This window comes from Poecilia reticulata, linkage group LG2 (genome assembly GCF_000633615.1).
Source record: "Poecilia reticulata strain Guanapo linkage group LG2, Guppy_female_1.0+MT, whole genome shotgun sequence".
Taxonomy (NCBI): Eukaryota; Metazoa; Chordata; class Actinopteri; order Cyprinodontiformes; family Poeciliidae; genus Poecilia; species Poecilia reticulata.
The window spans coordinates 26,265,972-26,287,674 of record NC_024332.1 but is presented as its reverse complement, the minus strand read 5'-3'; the positions used below and the strand labels follow the sequence as shown (position 1 = coordinate 26,287,674).

Sequence of the window (21,703 nt, the reverse complement as noted above, 5' to 3'; positions counted from 1 at the left end):
AGCTATTTATTTAATCAGGAACCATATATGCATGTGTTACCTATATGCAAATAACACATTTCTATATTAAATCAGCTGTCAGTTCATTAGACAGACCATGATAATATTTACATTTAAAATGTGAAAGATATAAACGTGATTAACTTAACAAAAGTCAGAAACCTGCAGCGAAACAAACTCCCATCAATATTCAGAGCGGGGTATTTCCGCCCTCTGGTGGCCATAGTGGGAACTACAGCCCTGATAATGCTGCATTATTTACATTTAAATAATTTAACTTCTTAGATTTGTTAGCTTAGAGAAAAGCTAACAATCTTTCTTAGTTATATGACTCAAATATTATTCCGACATATTTTAATTCACTGATGTTATATTTGAAATGAAGACCATTTTAAATCATAAAAGAAAGCTGCTGTGTTAAATACTCTTTACAGGACGTTTTTCTTTTCAGAGTCACACTGAATAAAATCCTGCAGTTACTCTTATTTATCGACAGTATGATAAGCTGACTGTCTTGATAAAAGTGAAAATGAAAACAAAGATAAACAATACATCCGGTTGAGAAATTTACATGAAGAATGTCTGTGGTTACAAACGTTCACCACCAGAGGGCAGTGAGATCTCAATCAATCGTAATAAAACTGATAAACTTTATACTTTTCACTAAACAGTTTCTAATGACTACAGCTATACTGATTGCATGCGCATTTGGCTACGGTTTAATTTGTGGTGCTAAGTGGTACAGTTCGCTCAATCCAGTACGAGCCAGACGGGAACCAGTAAATTTAATAGCTCCAGATGGTGCAGAAGTAACTATCGATTTTCAACGGGAAACATTAACCATTTTAAGATTAGGTGAGAATGACGAGCTCAATGAGATCGTTGTGCAACGCTAGATTCGTGAATGTGTACATTGTTTGGACTAAAAATGCAAAATACAGGCTGGACTCATGATTGTGATCCCATTTGGCAGCAGTTTTATTTGTGGCAAAATATTACGGACTGTAGTTCGAAACTTCTCACAATATGTAAATGCAGAAGTTCCAGAAAATGCAGAGATAGTTGTCGACTATGAAAGGAGAAAAATAACAGTTTCACCAATCGAAGACGAGGATTTCGATATTCTTCTGGGAGGCTAGACTCGTGAATGTGTACATCTTTTTTTTAACCAATTTCCTGTTTGGAGCTCCTCTCAGAGGTCAGTCATGATTTCCAGCAAGAGGTGGTGAGGAAGACCACAAAAGTCCACAAAAAAATAAAAAACAAAAGGAACGAGCGCCAGAGTCCAGGAATAAAACAGAAAAACTCAGTCCATAAATAAACAAAAACTGTAAGAAAAGGGCCTGCCGTGAACAGCACAGGAAGGATGTGAGCTGCTGGTGGCCGGGCTTTTACCCACGGAGCCCGGCCGGGCTCAGCCCGAAGAGGAGACATGAGTCCCACTTCCAATGGACTCACCACCTGTCGGAGGGGTCAAAGGAGTCAGTCTGTGATGGGTGGTGGCCGAGGGAGGGGACCCAGGTGGTCTGATCCTCAGTTGCAGAAGCTGGCTCTTGGGACGTGGAACGTCACCTCTCTGGTGGGGAAGGAACCGGAGCTAGTGTGCGAGGCTGAGAGGTTCTAGAAATAGTCGGCCTCACCTCGACACATGGCTCTGGTTCTGGAACCAGTGTCCTTGAGAGGGGCTGTACATACTTCCACTCTGGAGTTGCCCAGGTGAGAGGCGCCGGGCAGGAGCAGACATACTTGTTGCCCCCCATCTCAGCTGGGGTTTACCACGGTGAACAAGAGGGAAGCCTCCCTCCGCCTACAGGTGGGGGGACGGGTTCTAACTGTTGTTTGTGCTTACGGGCCGAACAACAGTTCAGATTACCCACCCTTCTTGGAGTCCTTGGAGGGGGTACTGGAGAGTGCCCCTCCTGGGGACTCCCTTGTTCTGTTGGGGGACTTCATCACCCACGTGGTCAATGACAGTGAGACCTGGAGAGGCGTGGTTGGGAGGAACGCCCCCCCGGTCTACATGCTTTTTGTGGACTTGGAGAAGGCGGAATCCCATGACCATGTGGACAGCGGCGGCTGACGAAAATCAAGACTGTTTTATGTTAACTGGCCTCTCTAAATTCTCCATGAGTGAGAGTAAAAAAAATTCACGAATAAAATATCAAAAGTTAATTTCTTTTTTGCAGGTTCTCTCTCCAGATATTCCGGTTTCATCCCATAGTCCAAAACTTGTGTATAATATTCTTATACACACACACATATATATCTATATAGATATAAAAAATTCCCTTCTCACCCTCCGCGGGTGGTCTCTTTCATCCTCTGAGCTCGGGTCCTCTACCAGAGGCCTGGGAGCTTGAGGGTTCTGCGCAGTATCTTGGCTGTACCTAGAACTGCACATTTCTAGACTGAGATGTCTGATGTTGTTCCTGGGATCTGTTTGAGCCACTGCTCCAGTTTGGGGGTGACTGCCCCGAGGGCCCCGATGACCACAGGCACCACTGTAGTCTTCACCTTCCAGGTCTTTTCCAGTTCCTCCCTGAGGCCCTGGTATTTCTCCAGTTTCTGATTTCCTGATTCTTTTTCCCCCCTTCTTTTTGTTTTACATCAGGGGAAAAAATATATATATGTATCTATATATATATATATATATATATATATATATATATATTTTATTTTTTATTTTTATTTGTTCCATGTTAAATGTAGCATTTTTTTGGTGTTATGATCTGTTAAGACCATAATCATAGTACATTTTTGTCCAAGTGGGAATCCCTGAAGGTGCTTTAGGTTCTTTATCTTGTTTTTATTCACAGCTAAAACATGAGATGATTAACATAATATTTTTCTCTCTCTCTTTCTGATTGTTGCTGCAAACTTTAGTGGAGAATTGATCACAGCTGCTGTTCGCTCACGTCCCGCCCACAATGAGAAACACAGTAAAGTCAGGAAATGGAAAGAGCTCTTATTTTGACAAAAATAAATGGCGTTAAATATGTTTATTTGCAGGTTTACTCAGACAAATTATACATCTGTCAAGAAAACAAAGGAGTCAGTTAATTGAACTGATAACATACGTTAGAACAATGAGGCAAATCCTTTGTGCCTTTGTTACAAGCTCTCATCCATGCTATTACATTCATTAATTGGTGTTTTTGTACATTCATGGACAGAAACATGTTTTTTTTTTGTAGTTCAGAGGGACTTTGATCAGGGGATTGTTGGACAAGGTGCTGAAACTTGGAAATAAAATAATCTAAGGTAGGTTTGATTCATTTTTATCAGGATGTTTTTAGAGGTTATGAAGAGCTTTAAAAACCCAACCTACTGCAGAGATGAGATGTTATCCCACTTTCTCAGTCAGGAGAACATCTGATTGGCTGGTCAGTGTCCTGCTGCTTCTCTCATCTCTGCAAGCTGCAGAACTGAACTGATTCATCTAATTCATCTGGGAGGGGAGGAAGTGAGTCGATAAAGAAAGAAATAGGAAAAAACTGCATCATCTATGGTCTATTTCTGATGTAACAGTTAACAATACAAGGTTTATAATTACCCGACTGATATGAAAATGCATATTTCACAAAATGCTAAATAATAAATAATAGCACTTCAAATTGGACCCATATGGTTAGGATAAGAATCGGGTCCCAGATGGTTTTTACCACAGATTAGGAAACTGACTGTGGGTTTAACATAAAACAACTCAAATTATATTTGTTTGACCTGAAATGTCAGTTCTGCATTCTTGTTTAAACAGCAAAAATATTCTTAGAAAAACATGGAGCAGGTTTGTTTAGACTTTAAAAAGAAATCTGTTGCATAATTTGGAATATTTCTTCCTACAGTAATCACTGCGTGTGAAGTATCTGGTGTTGAATCATGAAAAACGTCAGTCAGTCCAGCATCAGAAGACTCTGTGTGTCTTGAAAGCCTCCCATTGGTGCTCCAAGGAAAGGGGCGTGGCTTGTGAATCCAGGTGAGATGTCAGCATGCGGCAAAGTGATACAATCTGAAACACAGGATGTGATTTAATGAATAAAGCTGGATACTTTGTCGTGATGTCTTTAAATATCCCTAAAATTCACTATCATGAACACAACTGGAGAGCAAAAGTTGTAAAAATGATAATAAAAGTCTTTAAGAGTTTCTGTGCATCATGAAAACAATGTGCTGATCCCTCACAGGTTTACTTGCTGTTAAAGTTTCAGTTGTGAGCGTAGATTCCTCCAGTTCTGATGGTGCTGATGATGGGAGACGATACTGGATGGTGGCCCGGCCTGATGGGCTTCGCTGAAACCCAGAGGAAATAAACATTGTTCATTAACTGAGGTTGCATTTTTTCCAAAGATAAGTTAAAAATAAAATTGTATTCTGGTTTATTTATTCCTAAATCTGCAGAAGGAGTCTTTAAATTACACATTTCCTGTAATTTAAAGCTCTGGTTCAGAGCTGAGAAGACGATCCATGTTCCAAGCTAACTTGTGCTAGCAGAAATTCAAAAGTTACATGAAATTCAATGTCAGCTGGTCAGTAAATAAAGAGTAATCACCGATCTGAGCAGAATATCCCCTCCTGGCCATGTTCTTGGCTCGGACGGCCTCTTTGATGCGGTCCACCTCTTTCTGGTAGCGCTTGCGGTCCCTCATGGCGTTCTCCTTGGCCTCCTTCAGGGCGTTCTCCAGAGCTTTGACTCGCTCGGCCGTGGCCCGCAGACGCTTCTCCAGCTTGGGCAGCTCACAGCGAAGGTCTGCGTTGTCTCGCACCAGCTGAAGACGCAAACCAGAAACCACTAAATGAGCCTCTGAGCCCCAAAAACCACTGGAGGCTCAACCAGGATGGGATAATTCAGCCATTAGCATGAATTATGAACGTGTTCCACTTCACCTGCTTGTGGACCTTGGTGAGTTGGTCCAAATTGTTTTCCAGGAAAGAGATTTTCTGTTTCTGAGCGACGTTGCCAAGCCCCTCCTCACAGTCCAGTTCTGCGCTCTGGAAACCAAAAGCAGCAGGTCAGAGAATCAGAGCAACGCATCACAGTAAAGCAGCGATTTTAAGATTTACCTTCTTAACTCGAGCTGTGAGATCCTGAACAAACAGTTTGCGTAGGTTGTGCAAAGTCTGCAGTTCTTTGGCCTGAAAAAGGAGAAAATATTAATTTTCTGACTCATTCAATTAATTGACCGAAGAGCATAACAAAAAATAAACATGACAATCAAAAAGATAAAAGAAAACAAAAATGCAATAAAAATCCAAACTTTTGTGAAGTTAATTTTGAAATATTATCAAGAAATTTTGCAATATTAGCGCTTATGTATGATAATTCAGGCATCAGTGTTGTAGAAGTAAGAAACGCTGCCACCTGCAGGTGGGAGTTAGCAAAACTTAAACCCAAAGTTTTTGGCTATTTTTGTAAAAAATTTGCAACAAACTCACAATTCTGTACCAGCGCAAAAAAAACTGCTGATTTGCATGAATGTCTGGAGGAAGTTATTGATGTAATTTGGCAGCAAACAAAAGAAAACAGCTCTGATTTGACTGATAAAATAACATTTAAGTGTAAAACTGTCCTATTTATAGTCGTCTGTAGTCTGAAAAACACTGAGTTTTATATATGCAGTTTAGGGGATTTACTGGAGACACAAACAAGGTAAAATACTCAAAAACTTTGTTTCACATAGTCATAATTATGTATTTCTGAGGAATTAAATTAATTTAGTAGATTTTGGATGAAGTTTGTAGCCTGAAAACATTTTTCCATGCCATCTGAACAGAGTTTCATTGGAACCAGTCACCCACCACCGTCTCCTCCAGCCCCTTCAGGTCGTCTCTGGCCTGCTCTCTGTGTTCGTTCAACAGACTAGGGGAAGAAAAATGAGACAAACCTTAAAGAATGAATCTTAATGTTGTTAAATATTCACACAGGGTGATATTAAATGGTTCCTACATCAGCGTCTGCAGCTTTGAATCCTTCTCCTGGTCCTCAGCCTTCAGCTTCTCATAGTCAGACATGAGTCTCTTCTGCTCCAGTAACAGACCCTGGTTTAGACTGGAAGACAAACATGTCAGAAATTAAATAAGGCAATAAAAACTGAAAATCAGGGAGTTTGGAACAGTTAGTAGGACTTTTTTTAAGCAAAGCATGCAGTGCATTTTGCAGCTGGACGACCCAAATCATGAGGGAGTGATTGAGATCTTCTGCAGATGGTGAGAAAAATCAGATTTTAAGCAGTTTGTTTACAAAAACCTGGAGATTTATGCTCCCAAAACTAAAACAAGGATCATTATTGTTTGATTGGTTTGAATTTATCCAAGTTGAAATTATCTGTTGAGAGACCTACATTATGTTACTTGAATAGTCTGTTGAAACCCCAGAACATAACAGGACCAGATGTCCATTTTCTGCTTTCAGCCCAAATCTCAATCTCCAAGGTGATTTATCTTACAGCAATTAGCTAAAAAAGTGTTTTTATTAAAGAGATGCAGCTTAGTTTAGGTTTTAAAAACACATTGTACAAAATGCAACCCTACTTTAATTGCAAACATCCCATTTTTGTTTTGTTTGTCTGAACAGAAGATGTTCAACTCCTAATTAGGGTTCTTTAGTTAAATTTCAGTTTTTTTGTATTCAATGTAAAACAACAAAATCTTCCAAGTTTTCTTGGTCGAGTTTCTAGTGCAAATATCTTAGTACATGTGAAATAAGACTAAAATAACTTACAAGAAATAGGAGCTTGTTTTAAGTCAATGATTCATTAAAACTGATGGAAAAGAACTAGTTACACTGGCAGATTATTTCTCTTATAATTATGTTTTTTCAAAGTTATAAGAAAAATAAGCTGAAAATATAACTAGTACTTTTCTCCTGTATTTTGCTAAAAGGTTACCTATTAATTAATTTAGTCTAATTAGTGCATTAAGACATTTAGTCTGGACACTAGACTAATAATACTTGGTAAGATTTTGTGTTTTTGCAGTTGATAGTTTTTCCTCCTGCTCTGGTTCAGGTATTAATAATAGATGCGTCTCATTAAATCTTCAGACATTAAAAAGTCTGAAAAGTGTTTTTTTAATTTTTTTTCTCTTCCGCGTCTGGTTTGAAAAGCTGAAACATTTCCTGCTGCGTCTCCTCATCAGTCCGTCTCTGAAGGCAGTTTGGAGCGTTGGAATAAATGTGCGTAAATGTTTTGGTTTTCCTGGACGTTTCCTCACTCTGTCAGCTCGTCCAGCATCCTCTGCTTGTCTTCGATCTCGTCCCGCAGGCGGCTGAGCTGCTTCTGATGAGCCTCCCTGTGGCTCTCCAGCTGCTCCTCCACGCTGTTCTGCAGCTGGACGCAGAAATACACATCAGAGACGCCAAAAAAATTAAATAAATAAAACATGTAAACATCTGGTGGTGATGCTGTCGTCACCTTCACGTCCTCGTCTCCCTCCAACCTGTTGAGGTCCTCCTTTGATACATTATGTCGTTTTTCTGAAGATAAATAATCTTTAGATTTAGTCAACCAAACATAAGTCTAAGACAATGATGAAATTAAATAAACATGGATGAAAGTAAACAAAATCCATTATCATGGTGAATAAACAAGCGATGCTTGACATGGAGGAAGCAAGAATCAATAAAATACTTTTGATTTTTAAGGATTCTCTCTTAAAAATCAAACTAAAATTGATATTTAAGAGAACAAAATGTAAGAAAATGTATGCATTTTAGTTGGAACCAGTTAACATATTAACATAAAGGCTTGTTTTAGGTCACTAATTCTTAAAGATAAATTAAAAAGTCAAAGTTCCACTGGTAGATTTTCTTCAATTAAAACAGGAAAAATGTCTTTTTGTACTTTTTAAATGTGTATTCAAGAATTAGTGACTCAAAATATTCTCATATATTTTGCTCATACCTCTAAACTAGTTTTTTGTGTTTTTGCAGTAAAGCAATGTGACGATTTTGCAAAGAAAAAAGTATCAGTTTGTAGATTTCTGCAGCTGGTGTATTAAACCCTGAAGATAAATAGTAAAGTTTATGGAGACAATGTGATGAAATATGTAAAAGTTATATATGTTCCTCTGCAGAGAAAGAGTTGGGTGCGGACCGTGCGCCTGCAGCTTGGCGATCTCCTCGGTCAGCGCGTCCTGACTCTCCTCCAGCTGCCTCTTCTTCTGCTCCATGTTCTGCATGTAGTCGGTCAGAGACTTGATCTTGGCCTGGTGCTGGACAAACCAAGGCAGCAGGTGAAAAAACTCCAAACTGTGTGAGTGAAGCGAGGTGGCTGAAGACTTTTGCACAGCTTACCTGTGAGATGAGCAGCTGACAGGACGCCAGCTCCTTCTCGTTGGCCTGGATCTTGCGGTGGGCGTCGGCCTGCGCGCTCTCCAGCTGCTTGCTGCGGTTCACCAGAGACTTGACCTCTGACTTCATCTTGCTGATGTAGAGGCGAGCGACGGTGAACTCCTCCTCCACCGCCGAGCCGTTCCCCTTTGCCTCCGCATTCTGAGCCAATAGGAAAGCTGGTCAGATGTTACCATGGCGACACGTAGACACTTAGAACAAATCAACTTTCTCTAGCTGAACAGAAACAAAACTGGCAACAAAGAAATTAAAAATCAGGCCTGAAATCTGGGTGGACCTTCAGAGTCACATAAAGACGGTTACAAAGTTGGTCTTTAATGCAAAAATATAACATTTTATCAAGTATTTCTGTCTAGTTTTTAGTGCAGATATGTTAGCAACACTTGAAATAAGACAAAACTAACTTTTTTATCAAAATAAAAATCACTTTTCAGCTTGAAACTGATGAAAAAGTTCTGGCTTCACTGGCAGATTATTTCACTTCTAACGTGAAACTAGAAATTTTTCATCAAAATTAAAGAATAAATACTTAAAACAAGCATCTATATTTTGCTGAAAAGTCACTTATAAGCTAGTTTTGTCTTATTTCAAGAGTACAAAAAAATATTTGCACTTGAAAAAGTAAAAATACTTTTTAAAATTTAATGTTTATTCAACACAAATCTGCCAGAAAACTGTACTGATTTCATTTAAATAAAAGTTGATCAGAGTTGCTTTTGATTAGCAGTAACTGGAACATTGATCAAATGTAATGTTTATCGCCTGTTTCATAATGGATGACTGTTGGATTTCTAAAACCGGGGCGCCTGGTCCTCACCGAGGCGGCCTTGGCGTCGCCAGTGCCGATGATGGCTCCGATGTCGCTGAGGTCTCGCAGCAGCAGGTTGAGAACCTCGGTGGCTCTCTTCCTCTGCAGGCCGTTCAGCTCCTCCAGCTGACTCAGCTCCCGCTGAACCACCGACAGCAGAGCCTGCCAACACCGACAGCGTCTCTTCCTCTGACCCGTCAAACCGGACGCTGGATTTGGGAAGGTGGACTCACGGCTTTCTGCTGCAGCTCCTCGATCAGCTGCTGGTTGGCCGCCTCGCGCTCCTCCACCTCCTGGCTCTTCTGGTCGTAGTTGACGGCCAGCTCCTCTAGCGCCTGCAGCACCTCCTTCACCTCCTCTTTTGCCAGATCGTTCTCCGTCTGCAGCCGGCACAGCTCCTCCTGGATCTTCTCATAATCCCGCCGCGTAGACGCCAGCAGCTGTCACGGAAAAACAGGAAAAGAAAAATAAGTAGATATTAACTTTTAACCTTATAAAATCTGTTGTGAACTCAAAAAGTACGTCATTATTGTGTGAATGAAATCAATAACTACAGTGCAAAAATACAAAATATCATCAAGTATTTTTGTCCAGCTTCTAGAGCAAATATCTTAGTCCACTCGAAATAAAACAAAACTAACTTACAAGTAATTTTTCAGCAAAATATAGAAGCTTGTTTTAAGTCAATATTTCTTCTTTAATATTGATGAAAAAGTTCTATTTGCAGATAATTTCACTTATTACAAAACATTTTCTCATGTTATAAGTACAATAATTTGCTAGTGGAACTAGTAATTTTTTAAATTAATAATAATTAATTATTAACTTTAAACAAGCTTATGTAACTTGCTGAGAAGTAACTTGTAAGTTAGTTTTCTCTTATTTTAAGTAAACTAAGATATTTTCACTAGAAACCAGACAAAAGTAATTGTGTTTTTGCAGTGTAGAGGTCAACATTTCCTGTTATTCTGCATCATAAATCAAACAAACTGCAACGATCTAACAACATTGGATTTACAAGATTTACGAGTTAAAGAACAAAACATGAGAGAATTTTGTCTTAGTAATAAAATAAAATTTTGCTTTCAAAAATGCCTTACAGTTCAACTAAACACCAAAATATTTATCACATTAAAACACTGTATAAAGTAAAAGCTGACGATGACGATGTTTCAGTGAGATTTTTTTTAATCATGACTGACCAGTTTATTTTATTATTTATTATATAAATCATACAAGAAAGTGAAACCAACCTCTTCTTGATCCAACATTTGCTCTTTAAGCTTCTCAGCAAGTTGGCTGTGTTGGTTGATTTCATCATCCTGCAGAAAGAAACAGTAAATAAATCCAGATGAATTTCTTCTTCTTCTTCTTCTCCGCCAGCCTCACCTTGTCATCAAGCTGCTTGTACAGGTTCCTGATGTCGTCCTCAAAGGTTTTCCTCTCTTCGTTGGAGACGTCGCCCCCTCCTGGCGGCAGATTGTCGATGATGGGAGTGTTGTCGTATTGCTCGATGCTCCTCTGCTCTTTAGAGCTCAGGCGCTCCTCCTCAGGAACGTTCTCCCCTGTAAATATAATAATATTCTGTTAAATAAACATCTTTAACGTGTAGATCTTTATGCTTTCTGGCCATTTTTCTTTTATTTTCTGTTTTATAAGCAGAAAACTTGCCACCATGAGAAATTTGAGATAAAAACTTCCACTTAAAAAACAGGAATTAAAAACAGCTTGTCACTAAAAACCAACTGCAACTACAAAGAGAAGCAAACAGATGGCAAAAAAATGAATGAATGAATGAATGAATGAATGAATGCATGAATGAATGAATGAATGGAAAGACAAAATCAATTAAAAAAAGACAGAAAACCAGTAAAAATTAGACAGATAATTAAAAATTTTATTATAAAAATAAAGTAAATAAATATCCATCTATACCTATATTTCCTCAGAGTTGCAGATAAATTAAACATTGCAATAACAGATAAAAAAATAATAAATGAAACAAACACAAAGAATTAAAAAAAGCTAAATATAAAAAACATAATTTATATTTGTTATGAATTAATTATTAGATAAAAAGTACACACAACAAATACATAGAAAAATAAGTAGCTATATAGATAAACGTCAACAGATTAATAATAAAATAATAATATCAATAATAAACACTGATAAAATAGATATGGATAATAAGAAAAGTTTGATAAATTTTATTTGATAATTAAAAAGAAAAATAAAATACATTTTATAATACTAAAAGAATTATGTATGTTAAAGAGTAACATACATAAGATAATACATTAATTAAAAAAATTACAATAAGAACCAGATTGAAATACAAAATTTACAGAAAATGAGAAAACACTTTGATATGGTTTGCTGTCGAGACCTTCAAAATAAAACAGGAAGTGAAGGTGGAAAATAGGCAGAACAAGCAGATTTAACAGAACTAAAGGCCGAATGCTGCTTCAGATCAGCAGTGATGGGAGCCAGGAGGTGATGAAGAGCAAAGAGCCTCCCTGCAGAAACACTGAATCAGCATATTGTGTGTGCGTGTGCTGCTTTTGCATATCTGAAGGCTTAGAGGGCGAGTTGATTTAAAGCTTAGAAACATTTTCCATCACCAACAATGGAACTCAGCAAAATTTAAAGCCCAATGGCTGCAGAAGAGGAGGAGGAGCCACAGTGGTTACTAGGCAACAGTGGATGAGGAAGAGTGAGGATGGGGACACAGTGCAGACTCAGCAGATTGCAGCGTTTTCCTCTTACCGTTCCTCCAGCGGTTCAGTTCAGCCTCCAGCCTCTGGATGGCGCTCTTCAAGTTCTTGTTCTTCTCCTTCTCCTTCTCGTATTTCTTCTTCCACTCCTCGGCAGTCAGCTCCAGGTTCACACACACCGTGTTCTTGATGGTCTTCGCCCTGAACCCAGACATTAAAGCCACCATCAGTCCATCACATCATCTGCACACCAGGAGGGTCTAAATGTTTTGTCTACTCTAGCCAATAAAAATAAAATGTCCTTGAAGCTTTAATCCAGCAATTAAGAACAGATTTTAGTTCACAAATGTGTACTTTAGAATAAAAGTCAAAGAGTATGTGTCCTAGTTACCATGGCAACAGAAGGTAACCAGGAAGCTTGGAAGAGATGATCACTTTGTTTTACATCTTCTAACATTTCAGTAAGTAGAATTTTATTTAAAAACTGTAATTTGTCCTGATTTACTTATTTTTTGTGCTTTGAGGGCGGCACAAAATCAGTCCACGGGCTGTAAATGGCCCCCGGCCCCCACTTTGAACAACCTTACTGAATGAAGCAGTTTCATGTTGGTTTTAACACCCGAGCTGCAAAAATCTCCACAAAAAAATCCCTCAAAATAGCTACGAAATATACTTTCTTCCTGCAAGAAGTTGCTTCCGTCTGCATCAACATCAAACATTTTCATAAAAATGGAGAATAAACCAATATAAACAGAAATAAACCCAGATGGAAGTCTTCGGACCATCTACTCGTTGGTTTGCAGAACTGATGCCAACTTTCACCAGACAGATCCTCATTAACCGACCCAAAGAGCTAAAACACAGCAGGCAAATAAACATGGCAACTGTCAAGCCTGGTAGTGGCAGTATCATGATGTACACTGTCAATTCATTGCAGAAAGTGGACACAATAAAAAAGGTAGGATCCCTTTTAAATTCCCCAACTTTACTTCAAATCAACATCTACACCTGGGGTGTCCAAACTGTAGTCCGAGGGCCATTCGAGGCCCCTGAAATTATATTTATCGGCCTCCAAACAACAAGTCAAGAAGAGCCTCCAGCACCATCAACAAGAATGCAGCCAGCGGCTTCTGGATGGTAAGTCCACAACAAAACACTTGTCTTTTCCAGCAGCCATTGTACAGAGGTAAAACCAAATGTGCTGAAGCTCAGCTTGGGTTTCTAGGTAACCCAAGGTAGTTAGGTAATGGGCAGAGCCTACTGATTTTGTCACGTTACATACTGGAGGTTTTTGATATCACCAAAAAAAAAACATTTTGCTTTCCTCAGCGTTTAGACTGTTCTTAGAAGCAGCTGAGGCTCAAAATGTAATTATTTTTCCTTTCACTGTCGCTCCAGAGAAGGTACCTCTGTCCAAACATGAGCGTGGACTTGGTCTCAGCCTCGTTGTAGACGGACGGCGAGCAGCAGATGATGATGGTGGTGCGGCAGTTTCCTCCCAGGGAGTCCTGCAGGATCCGGGTCATCTTGCTGTCTCTGTACGGCACGTGGGTTTTCTGGGGGAACCAGGATCAGATCAACCATCTTCAATGCGCTCCATCAGATCCTCAGGGAGAACCAACTCACCGTTCCCTCAGCCAGAGCCGAGATGACGTTCCCTAGGGCCGACAGAGATTTGTTGATGTTTTTCGCCTCGTCCAGCACCGCCCCCTCTGCTCCGGTCTTACTGACCTGTCAAACAGTAGGATTTTATGAATCGCAGCTCAGCGAAGGAATGCGGTTAATCTCAGACTGACCTTCTCGCTGCCGGCCAGATCCACCAGGTACAGCTTCCCCGACAGTTTCTTTTCTGTTTCGACGTTTTCCTGCTTGATGTTGATCAGGAAGATGCTGTGGCTGCGGGAGCTGTGCTCATTCATGTCTGGAGCAGAAAACAGAAAAATCTGACTGTTCATTCAKTCATAAATCATCTTTTGCTTATTTTATGTAATATAAGTCCCTTTTAAATAAGTCAACACCACATTGGTGGTGATGACAAATGATAAAAACCAATTTAAAGATAGTTTTAATCCATTTTCTGTAGCAGTTACACACACAATCATTTTACCAAATTGTGTTTTTTGGTGAGAAAAACTTAATTTCCCAAGAGATTGTTTGATTTTACTCCATCCAACAATGTAATGAAGATATTTAGTAGGGGAAAAAAAACCTCACAGACAATTATTTTTACCAGCAAAAATCTATTTTTGAACAAGGTTTAGCTGTTTTTATGGAAATCTAATCTCAAAATTTCTGATTTTTTTTGCAAAAGATCTCGTTTTTTCATTTTAAATGCCATTTCAGGGTTATTGCCCCCTACTGCCCAAAAGTAGGTAGTTCAGGGTTATTTTTGTACTTTTTTGAAGAGAAATGTCATTTTGCAACAGAATATCAGCTCAAACTGAGAGTAAAAAATTATAGTTGAATAAATGTGATCAACATGTTGTAAATAAATATTGTTATGTACTTGTCACTGCCACGTGCCGATTGGCCTTCCCCTCGTCGATGACGTCCATCACTTCCTCAGGACTGGACACAAAGCGCTCAGTGCAGCCCTGAAGCAGAGAGGAGGCCGTTACAGCTGAAAGATCATCATTTAAAAATAAAAACAGCTGCTGTTCATCTAAGATATGTTTGTGTCACACCAGATCTAAACCTCACTGAAGAAGTTGAAAATCGTCTTACTGACCTTCACATAGGGGACCCTGTTCTTGTCTTCATGCACAGCAAGGTTCGTCTTTGACACTGAAAACAAAACAAAGATATCCAAACTCAGCTAGTGCTTGAATTAATAAAGATCCTTAATAAAATGTGGAAGTGGGAGAACAGACTCACCGTCCAACAGGTCTCTGATTTTATCCAGGTAGATTTCAAAATAAGAAACCTGAAGAGAGAAAACGAACATTTAGAGTCTGGTCGCTATTTACTGAGAATTTAATCATTTTTTATTTATTATTATTGTTGTAATAATAGTTATTATTATTATATACATTTATTTTAAGTCCTTCTACATTGTTTTTTTTACTTTATTTTATTTATTTTTCTATTGTGCAGGTGAACAACATGTGGCTCTCTTTACCTTGATGTGAAACTCCAGGTTCTCGTCCATGGAGTAGATGTGGTCGAAGATGTCCTGGGCGATCCGAGGGATGATTCCCATCAGCTGCGGGTCGTGCAGTTTGCCCTGAACAAAACAAACTTTGAGTCAGATGTGTAAAATATGTTATCAAATATTATCAAAAAAGTTGATAATGACAAAACAAAAAGCCACAGATCTACAACGGTGTATTAGGAATATAGAAATAAAAAGGAAAATAACATTTAAGACAAAACTTTTTGGATTAAAGTTTAAAATTTGCTAGAAAATATTAACATTTTGAGACTTTGGAACTCTTGAAAATGTCTGTATTTTCCAACAAATTTTCAACTTCTCACACTCGGACATTTCCAAATGTTTAAGTAAATTTCTGAGATTAATCTCAAAATTTTATTGTTTTTTTCTAGCAAATTTTCTACTTTTCAAACTCAAATTTTTTGAGGTGTTTGGCGGAAATGTACTCATTGTTTTAAAATCTGCAACGGCCCTAGAGCCCTGTCATGCGGATCAGATCAGAGAATTAAAAAGAGGCTTCAGGCTTCCTTTTCTGGGGATTAACCAACTCCATTTGGAATAATTCATACTCATAAAAATCAGTTTCTGTAGAACAAAACAATGTTTAACCTTTATGTTTTATCCAGAGGCTTGGCTATCTTTAGATTACTTTGGATCTAACTCTCCTTAATTCTGTTACACAATCCTCTAATCCTCACATTGTGGATTAAAGTTCACAACAAAACTCTCGATTCATTGCTTGAGCCACCGGCTGAGCGTGACCTCTGACCTCCATGGTGTGGGTCTTTCCAGAAGACGTCTGTCCGTAAGCGAAGATCGTCCCGTTGTATCCACCCAGCACATCTAGAATGAAACAAAGAAGTTGGAAACTTCATAATACAACCCAGAAATTATGTACAAAAATGATGCTTGGAGGAGAAATGGGATAAAACTAGAATATTTATTCAGAAATTATGAATAATTTCTCAAAACCGCAATTTATTTACCTTTTTCTGTGTGGATTTCTATGAATTTGTAATTTAGCTGATAATTGATATAAAGACAAAGCTGCTTATTGCACTCAAAAAACACCAAATATTACCAAGTATTTTCAGTCTAGTTTATATTAGTTCACTAGAAGTAAGACAAAAACTAACAAGTAACTTTTCAACAAAATATAGGAGCTTGTTTCAAGTGACATTAGTTCCACAGGCAGGACATTGGAGAAATATTGGTTTATTAGTGAAATAATCTGCCAGTGGAACTAGTTCTTTCATTTTTAGCAATATTAAGAAATTACTGGCTTAAAACAAGCTAATATATGTTGTTGAAAAGACAACATATATGAGTAAGTTGGCTTTGTTCATCTCAAGTATACCAGGATGTTTCTACGAGAAAGTAGACAAAAATACTTGGTAAAATTTGGTGTTTTTACAGCGCGGAGAGATTAAAAATAGGCCCAGTAAATGGTTGCTATGGTAATATGAGAATAAAATTGAAATAATATGAGAATAAAATCATAATATTCCCATATTATTACAACTTTCTTCTTGCAATGTTATTTTTTTGTTTTCTAATTGTGGCCCTAATTCTCTGTTGTACTTTTTCGGTTTTGTGAGAAAGGATGGAAACACTACCATAAAAGAATGTATAATATCATATTTAAATGAAACACACATGAAGATATATTAATATCTTCATGTGTGTACTGTTTGTAATAAATTTCCAGCCCCGTTACCTTTGACGATCTGTTTGGCACACTGCTCGTAAACCTGCTCCTGTGTCGTGTTTGGCGGCAGAACGCGGTCAAACACGTACGGTTTGCCCTGTTTCAAAACAAAACGGATCCAGAACAACACGTCAGCATCTGTTTCCGATCTGTGGGTGAGCTGACAACACTTTAACTTTTATTGATTTAATGAATTTCTGGGACGAGTTCAGTTATTTTACACATAAAAAGCTGAAGAAAAAAGCTCATATGCTGCCTGATTGTTGGGAAAAACATGTATTTTTAAATGCAACTGTCCCCAAAAAATGATTTTAAATGAACTTTTAGGGATTTCTGACGCGGGCATCCATCATTCCTCCGGCTTGATCTCAGGGGTAACGTTTCATCGGTGCATAAAGCTGCTCTCAGCATTTAAAGGCAGCTGCAGCAGCAATCGAGCCTTAAAATAAAGCAGAGAAACTCCTGACACAAACTGGATCTGCATGCTGCTGCTCGTCTGACTGACGGCAGGAAGCTGTTTGATCAAATATGCAACAGCACAAACCATGTAGAGCTGCTCTGGTTCCTGATTGGCTGCAATAAAGCTAATTTAAAACTAAGGCCCAGAAATTGAATCACATTAAGAGACTATTTGTAAACATATGGAGAGAATTTTTATTTCTAATTTAAATAAATAAAAAAAGTATTTTAAAAATGAAACACTGAAAAACTTTGCAATCAAAAAATTTATTTTGAGAAAAATTTATATGTACAGTAATTGAACCTACATTTATACAGTTTGCTATTTTTTCAGATTATATTTGATCTAAATTATCTTTTTCAAATCATTTCAATGTTTTTTTTATTGATTCGTTTTTTCTGATTTTATTTTTTGAAACATGTTCTCTGCTTGCAGTAGTATTGGAACACATTTCTCTCCATATAAACAAACTTCCTTCAGTTCATATAAAAGAAAAAAAAACGTCATAATTTGATAATTGAATCTCAAATGAAAATAAATCAACATAAAAGTGAAATTTACTTGTAGGCACATAAAATCTCCTGACTTAAAATAAAACATGAAAGCTGCACAATTGATTTACTTAATGACCAAGATACAGGCCAATACTGATAAATATTGATACTAGGAGATTAAATATAAAGAAACCATTTTTGATGGAAGAAGTTTCCTAAATCCAATGTTGATCAGGGCCCCAGATAATCTAGGACCGCCTCTGGAGACATTTCATTATGTTTTTAAGCACATTTTAATAAAAATATTTGCTCATTAGTGGTTGTTCCAGACTTATCCTAAAATCAGACATGAAATTTGAGGACCTCAGGTTTAAAACTGAACATTTAATGCCAATTATTATGCATTGAGCATTGAATCCCCGCAAAAGCCAGTCAAGCCTTTGTATTCTATTAATTTCTCTTCAGAAACCTAAACATTTACGTGTTTATTATCCTATTATTTCTACATTTCTGCAAGAGGCGCGCATTTCTCCCCTTTATGCATCATTCCTACGCTATTGCGCCCTTTCCGTCCTGCGTCAGCTCAGCAGCCAGACTCACGGTTATCACCACGGTGTCGTCCTCCTTAAACTTGGGGATGTACTTGTCTCCTCTGGTGATTTCGGCCTCGTTCAGGGGCCTGAAGCGGCACATCACCTTCACCCCGCACTCTGCTGCATCCACCATGTCTGCTGCTGCAGCGGCCGATCAGAAACGAAAACAAAAGCCTGACAGAAGAGGAGCCACTAATTATTAAAGATTGGAACCATTAGATTAAAACCTATCGCTGCTTTTCCTGGATTCCATGGAGTTGAGAGTTGAGCTCAGCAGCGCCGAGTTTCCTTATCTGCGCCATGGCCAGGCGGGTCGAGCCGCAGCGCTGCGTCCCGATGCGGAGCTCGCAGCTCGGTGTGCGGGCGCCTCCTGCTGCTCTGCAGCCGGCCGGACTCTCCCAGCAGGAGGAGGAAGAGGCAGAGAGGAGGAGGAGGAAGAGAGGGGGGAGTCAGAGGAGCATCAGGCAGCAGAGCCGCATCGTCCTGGACCGCTGAGGAGACCGGTGCGCGCTCCCGGAAGATGCCGCGGCGCGCATGTCTGGCGGAGACGCGCGAACACTCTCTCTCTCTCACACACACACACACACACAGCATACTGCCTCCGTTATCTTTAACACTTACGTTAGACATTTTATTTATACAGAGACAAATTTTCTGCTGCATTAATTTAAAGTGATAAAACCTGCTTTATTCTATATTTAGCATAAAAAAGCGGATTTTATTTAGCGTTTTGTATTAAATCGACTGGCAATACTGAATATATTCATAAACAAACCTAGGTTCGTTTTTGTTTTTCTTAAACTAAAAGTGAGGCATTGCTACAGATAATCAGAAGGTTTAAACTCCAAAACATTACAAAAAGCTTTTAAAACCAACATGCACATCATGATGCTGCCACTAACAGTTGCTATTAGGTATAAAAAGCTTACCTTGTCTTGTAAAACTTTACTGATTTGTATTTATCAAGTCTTAGATATTAGATTCTCTTAGAATAAATCAATGAGTTATAGCATATTACAGCATTTTAAACAAGCTTTTGGAAAAAGTAAGAGTGAAAGATTTTTATAATTCATATAAATAATAATCCCTAATTTTATCAAGACTTTAAATCCATCCAACTAGTTTTGCTGAGGTAAATATCTGCAGATCAGTTAGATGCGCTTTCATTATTACCCACTAGAGGGCAGTGTACGACAAGAAACGCGTTTTATTCGGCTGCAGAAGAATTCACTTTGGAAAAAATACAATAAAATCCACAACATTCAAGTAAGAGTGAACATGTTTTTAATATCTTAAACATCTGTGCAACATTATTCAAAATGTTACATCACTGCATGACCTGTAATGTTTCACAATATTTACAAAAAAATGCTGCTTACATCAAACCATTAAAATAAAAAAAAGTCCAAACAATCTGAAAATAATGGACTCTGACACACTATTCCTAACCCACATTAATGCAGAAAGGAAAGAAAAAAACAAGAGCAACCAAGTGCACACGGTACTTCACGCAGGTCTATTCTTTTTGTAAAGTATATATTAGTGAGAAAATATATACTTAATTACAAGCCGAAGAGAAAGAAAATACTGACAGAAGAAGGGAAATAAAAGATGACACCCACACCTCAACACAGAATCACAGGCGAAAAATGTTTCCTATGTTTGACCACGGAGAACGTGGGCGTGGCAGAACATGGGTTCCTGACATTGCACACAAAAAAAATAAAACATAAAATCAGGGCAGAAGAGCAGAATGAACTTTACCAAAAGAGTTCATGTGTTTAGAAGAGGACGAGGGGGGGGGGATCTGAATCGGGCAGTAGTGAGTGACCACACGAATAATAAAGTAAAATAAGGAAAAAATAAATAAAATGACTGGAAAAATTAGTGAAATTTGCTTTTCTTGTAGTGTTTAATATTTTATTATCTGGATACAGATAACGTTATTTTGTAGTGTATCAATAAACAGGTTCTTTAAAAAATAAAAATAAAAAATGATTAGTATTTTTTTTAATCGGGATTTTTTTTTTCCAGCACTAAAAAACATGCTTCCACTGACGAAACAGAAAAAACAAAACAACTTTTGGGTTGAATAAAAAAAAAGAAAAACCAAAGAGCAAAACTTAAAACTCACAATTTAGTTGATATTTTAATCATCTTAAGAGTCATAATCACTACTTTAAGCTGAATTTATAACAGGGTTTAACTCTTTATAAGTGATTCCAGAATTTATAAATATCAAATCTCTGACTCGCATCACCTAGTCTTTATAAATCCTGTTTGCTGTGATGTTTATCAAAACGTAGCTCCTGTTTCCAGAGTTAAATCTTTAAATTTCACCAGTAGACGTTAAAATGTGACACTGTTTATGAGCAGACTGAAATCTAAAACTGGCGTTTAAAAATCCTGCCTGAAACTGAGAAAGCAACTCATTTTTGTAGCAACATTTGCCTATTTTGTCCAGATTGAACTTTCATACTTCCTGTTTGCTGAGCTCTTCAGAAACATGAGTTTTTAGTGTTTATAACTCCTGTTTATAGAAATGTCTATAAAATCTTTAAAGATCACCAGCAGGTATTAATAAATCCTGCTCGAAACTGTTTTTAAACTGCTGTTCAACAGCCTTTATAAGTTAAATTGGTTGAAATTGGAACATCAGATTGGAGGGAAGAGTCAGAAACAGCAGCTGTGATGGTTTTAACGGATGAGAATTCAACATTTGCTTTAAAAAGACGATTTTCATGATTTGCGCTGGAACTGCTTTGGTCAGAAGAAACATCTTCAGTTGTGTGGAGTGTCTATAAAACTACAGAGCAGAGAGAAGTTTGAATAGAAAAGGAAAGTAAGCAGAGGACAGGAAAGCAAGCAGAGCACTAACGGTTGCAGAAGATGCTGTTGATCCATCGCTTGGTTTATTGCACTTGATCATTCGGAAGCGATTTCAGGTTATTGATCAGGAGGAGCAGCAGTTTGATGCAGCGTTTCCGATACTGTCAGTACTGTAGTGTTAAAACTGCATTTAATACCTCCATGTCTGCATTTCTAAGAGGTTAATATTCATAAATAACATGGTTTTTATACCAAAACACCCCATGACACAACGTGTAACAAAATGAGGAATCTGAGCGCCAAACTTTCTTAAATAAAAACGGGACACATGATCTGCTGTTCACCTGTTAAAAAACAAACAGAACAGAAAAAACAAAACATACATATACACATATAAGGCTTTAGTTCTCAACTCTTGGTAGTATTATTGCCATCTAGCATATTTGTAAAGCTTAAAATAAATATGGAGTACTGTACATAAATAATTTACATCGACAAGCAACAAAAAACAGAAACAAAAAGGCCTCTAAATAAGAAAAATGCTTCCGTCAAGTTAGTGTTTCCTTTCATGATCTAAACTCTGAGGTTGGTTAGTC

At 38.0% G+C, this 21,703-nt stretch overlaps 1 protein-coding gene across 2 annotated transcripts; it reads right to left on the bottom strand.

The window, feature by feature from the left end:
- Nucleotides 1–2,982: 2,982 nt before the first annotated feature.
- LOC103457469 (kinesin heavy chain) lies at nucleotides 2,983–18,812 on the bottom strand. 2 transcript variants are annotated; one of them, XM_008397619.1, is made up of 26 exons: nucleotides 18,286–18,812; nucleotides 16,741–16,828; nucleotides 15,793–15,866; nucleotides 14,991–15,095; nucleotides 14,747–14,795; nucleotides 14,601–14,656; nucleotides 14,379–14,466; nucleotides 13,669–13,793; nucleotides 13,499–13,603; nucleotides 13,280–13,428; nucleotides 11,925–12,073; nucleotides 10,545–10,720; nucleotides 10,409–10,477; nucleotides 9,389–9,595; nucleotides 9,165–9,317; nucleotides 8,291–8,488; nucleotides 8,091–8,208; nucleotides 7,410–7,471; nucleotides 7,210–7,325; nucleotides 5,945–6,046; nucleotides 5,797–5,857; nucleotides 5,062–5,133; nucleotides 4,885–4,989; nucleotides 4,550–4,766; nucleotides 4,183–4,290; nucleotides 2,983–4,009 (listed from the first exon to the last, which is right to left on the bottom strand). In XM_008397619.1, exons 1-25 carry the CDS (start codon nucleotides 18,409–18,411, stop codon nucleotides 4,205–4,207), a joined length of 2,856 nt encoding a protein of 951 aa, XP_008395841.1. In that variant the 5' UTR covers nucleotides 18,412–18,812; the 3' UTR covers nucleotides 2,983–4,009; nucleotides 4,183–4,204. The 2 variants fall into 2 exon arrangements, with proteins under 2 accessions (XP_008395841.1, XP_017165096.1); XM_017309607.1 differs by having other exon boundaries at nucleotides 4,191–4,290.
- Between the last annotated feature and the right edge of the window lie 2,891 nt (nucleotides 18,813–21,703).

Excerpts from the sequence above, each read along its gene's own strand:
- LOC103457469 (XM_008397619.1), bottom strand. The coding sequence starts at position 18,411 with ATGGTGGATGCAGCAGAGTGCGGGGTGAAGGTGATGTGCCGCTTCAGG. Across the intron at positions 14,467-14,600 it reads ACAGGGTCCCCTATGTGAAG|GGCTGCACTGAGCGCTTTGT; the intron begins GTCAGTAAGACG and ends TCTCTGCTTCAG. Across the intron at positions 4,291-4,549 it reads GGGATATTCTGCTCAGATCG|CGAAGCCCATCAGGCCGGGC; the intron begins GTGATTACTCTT and ends TCTGGGTTTCAG.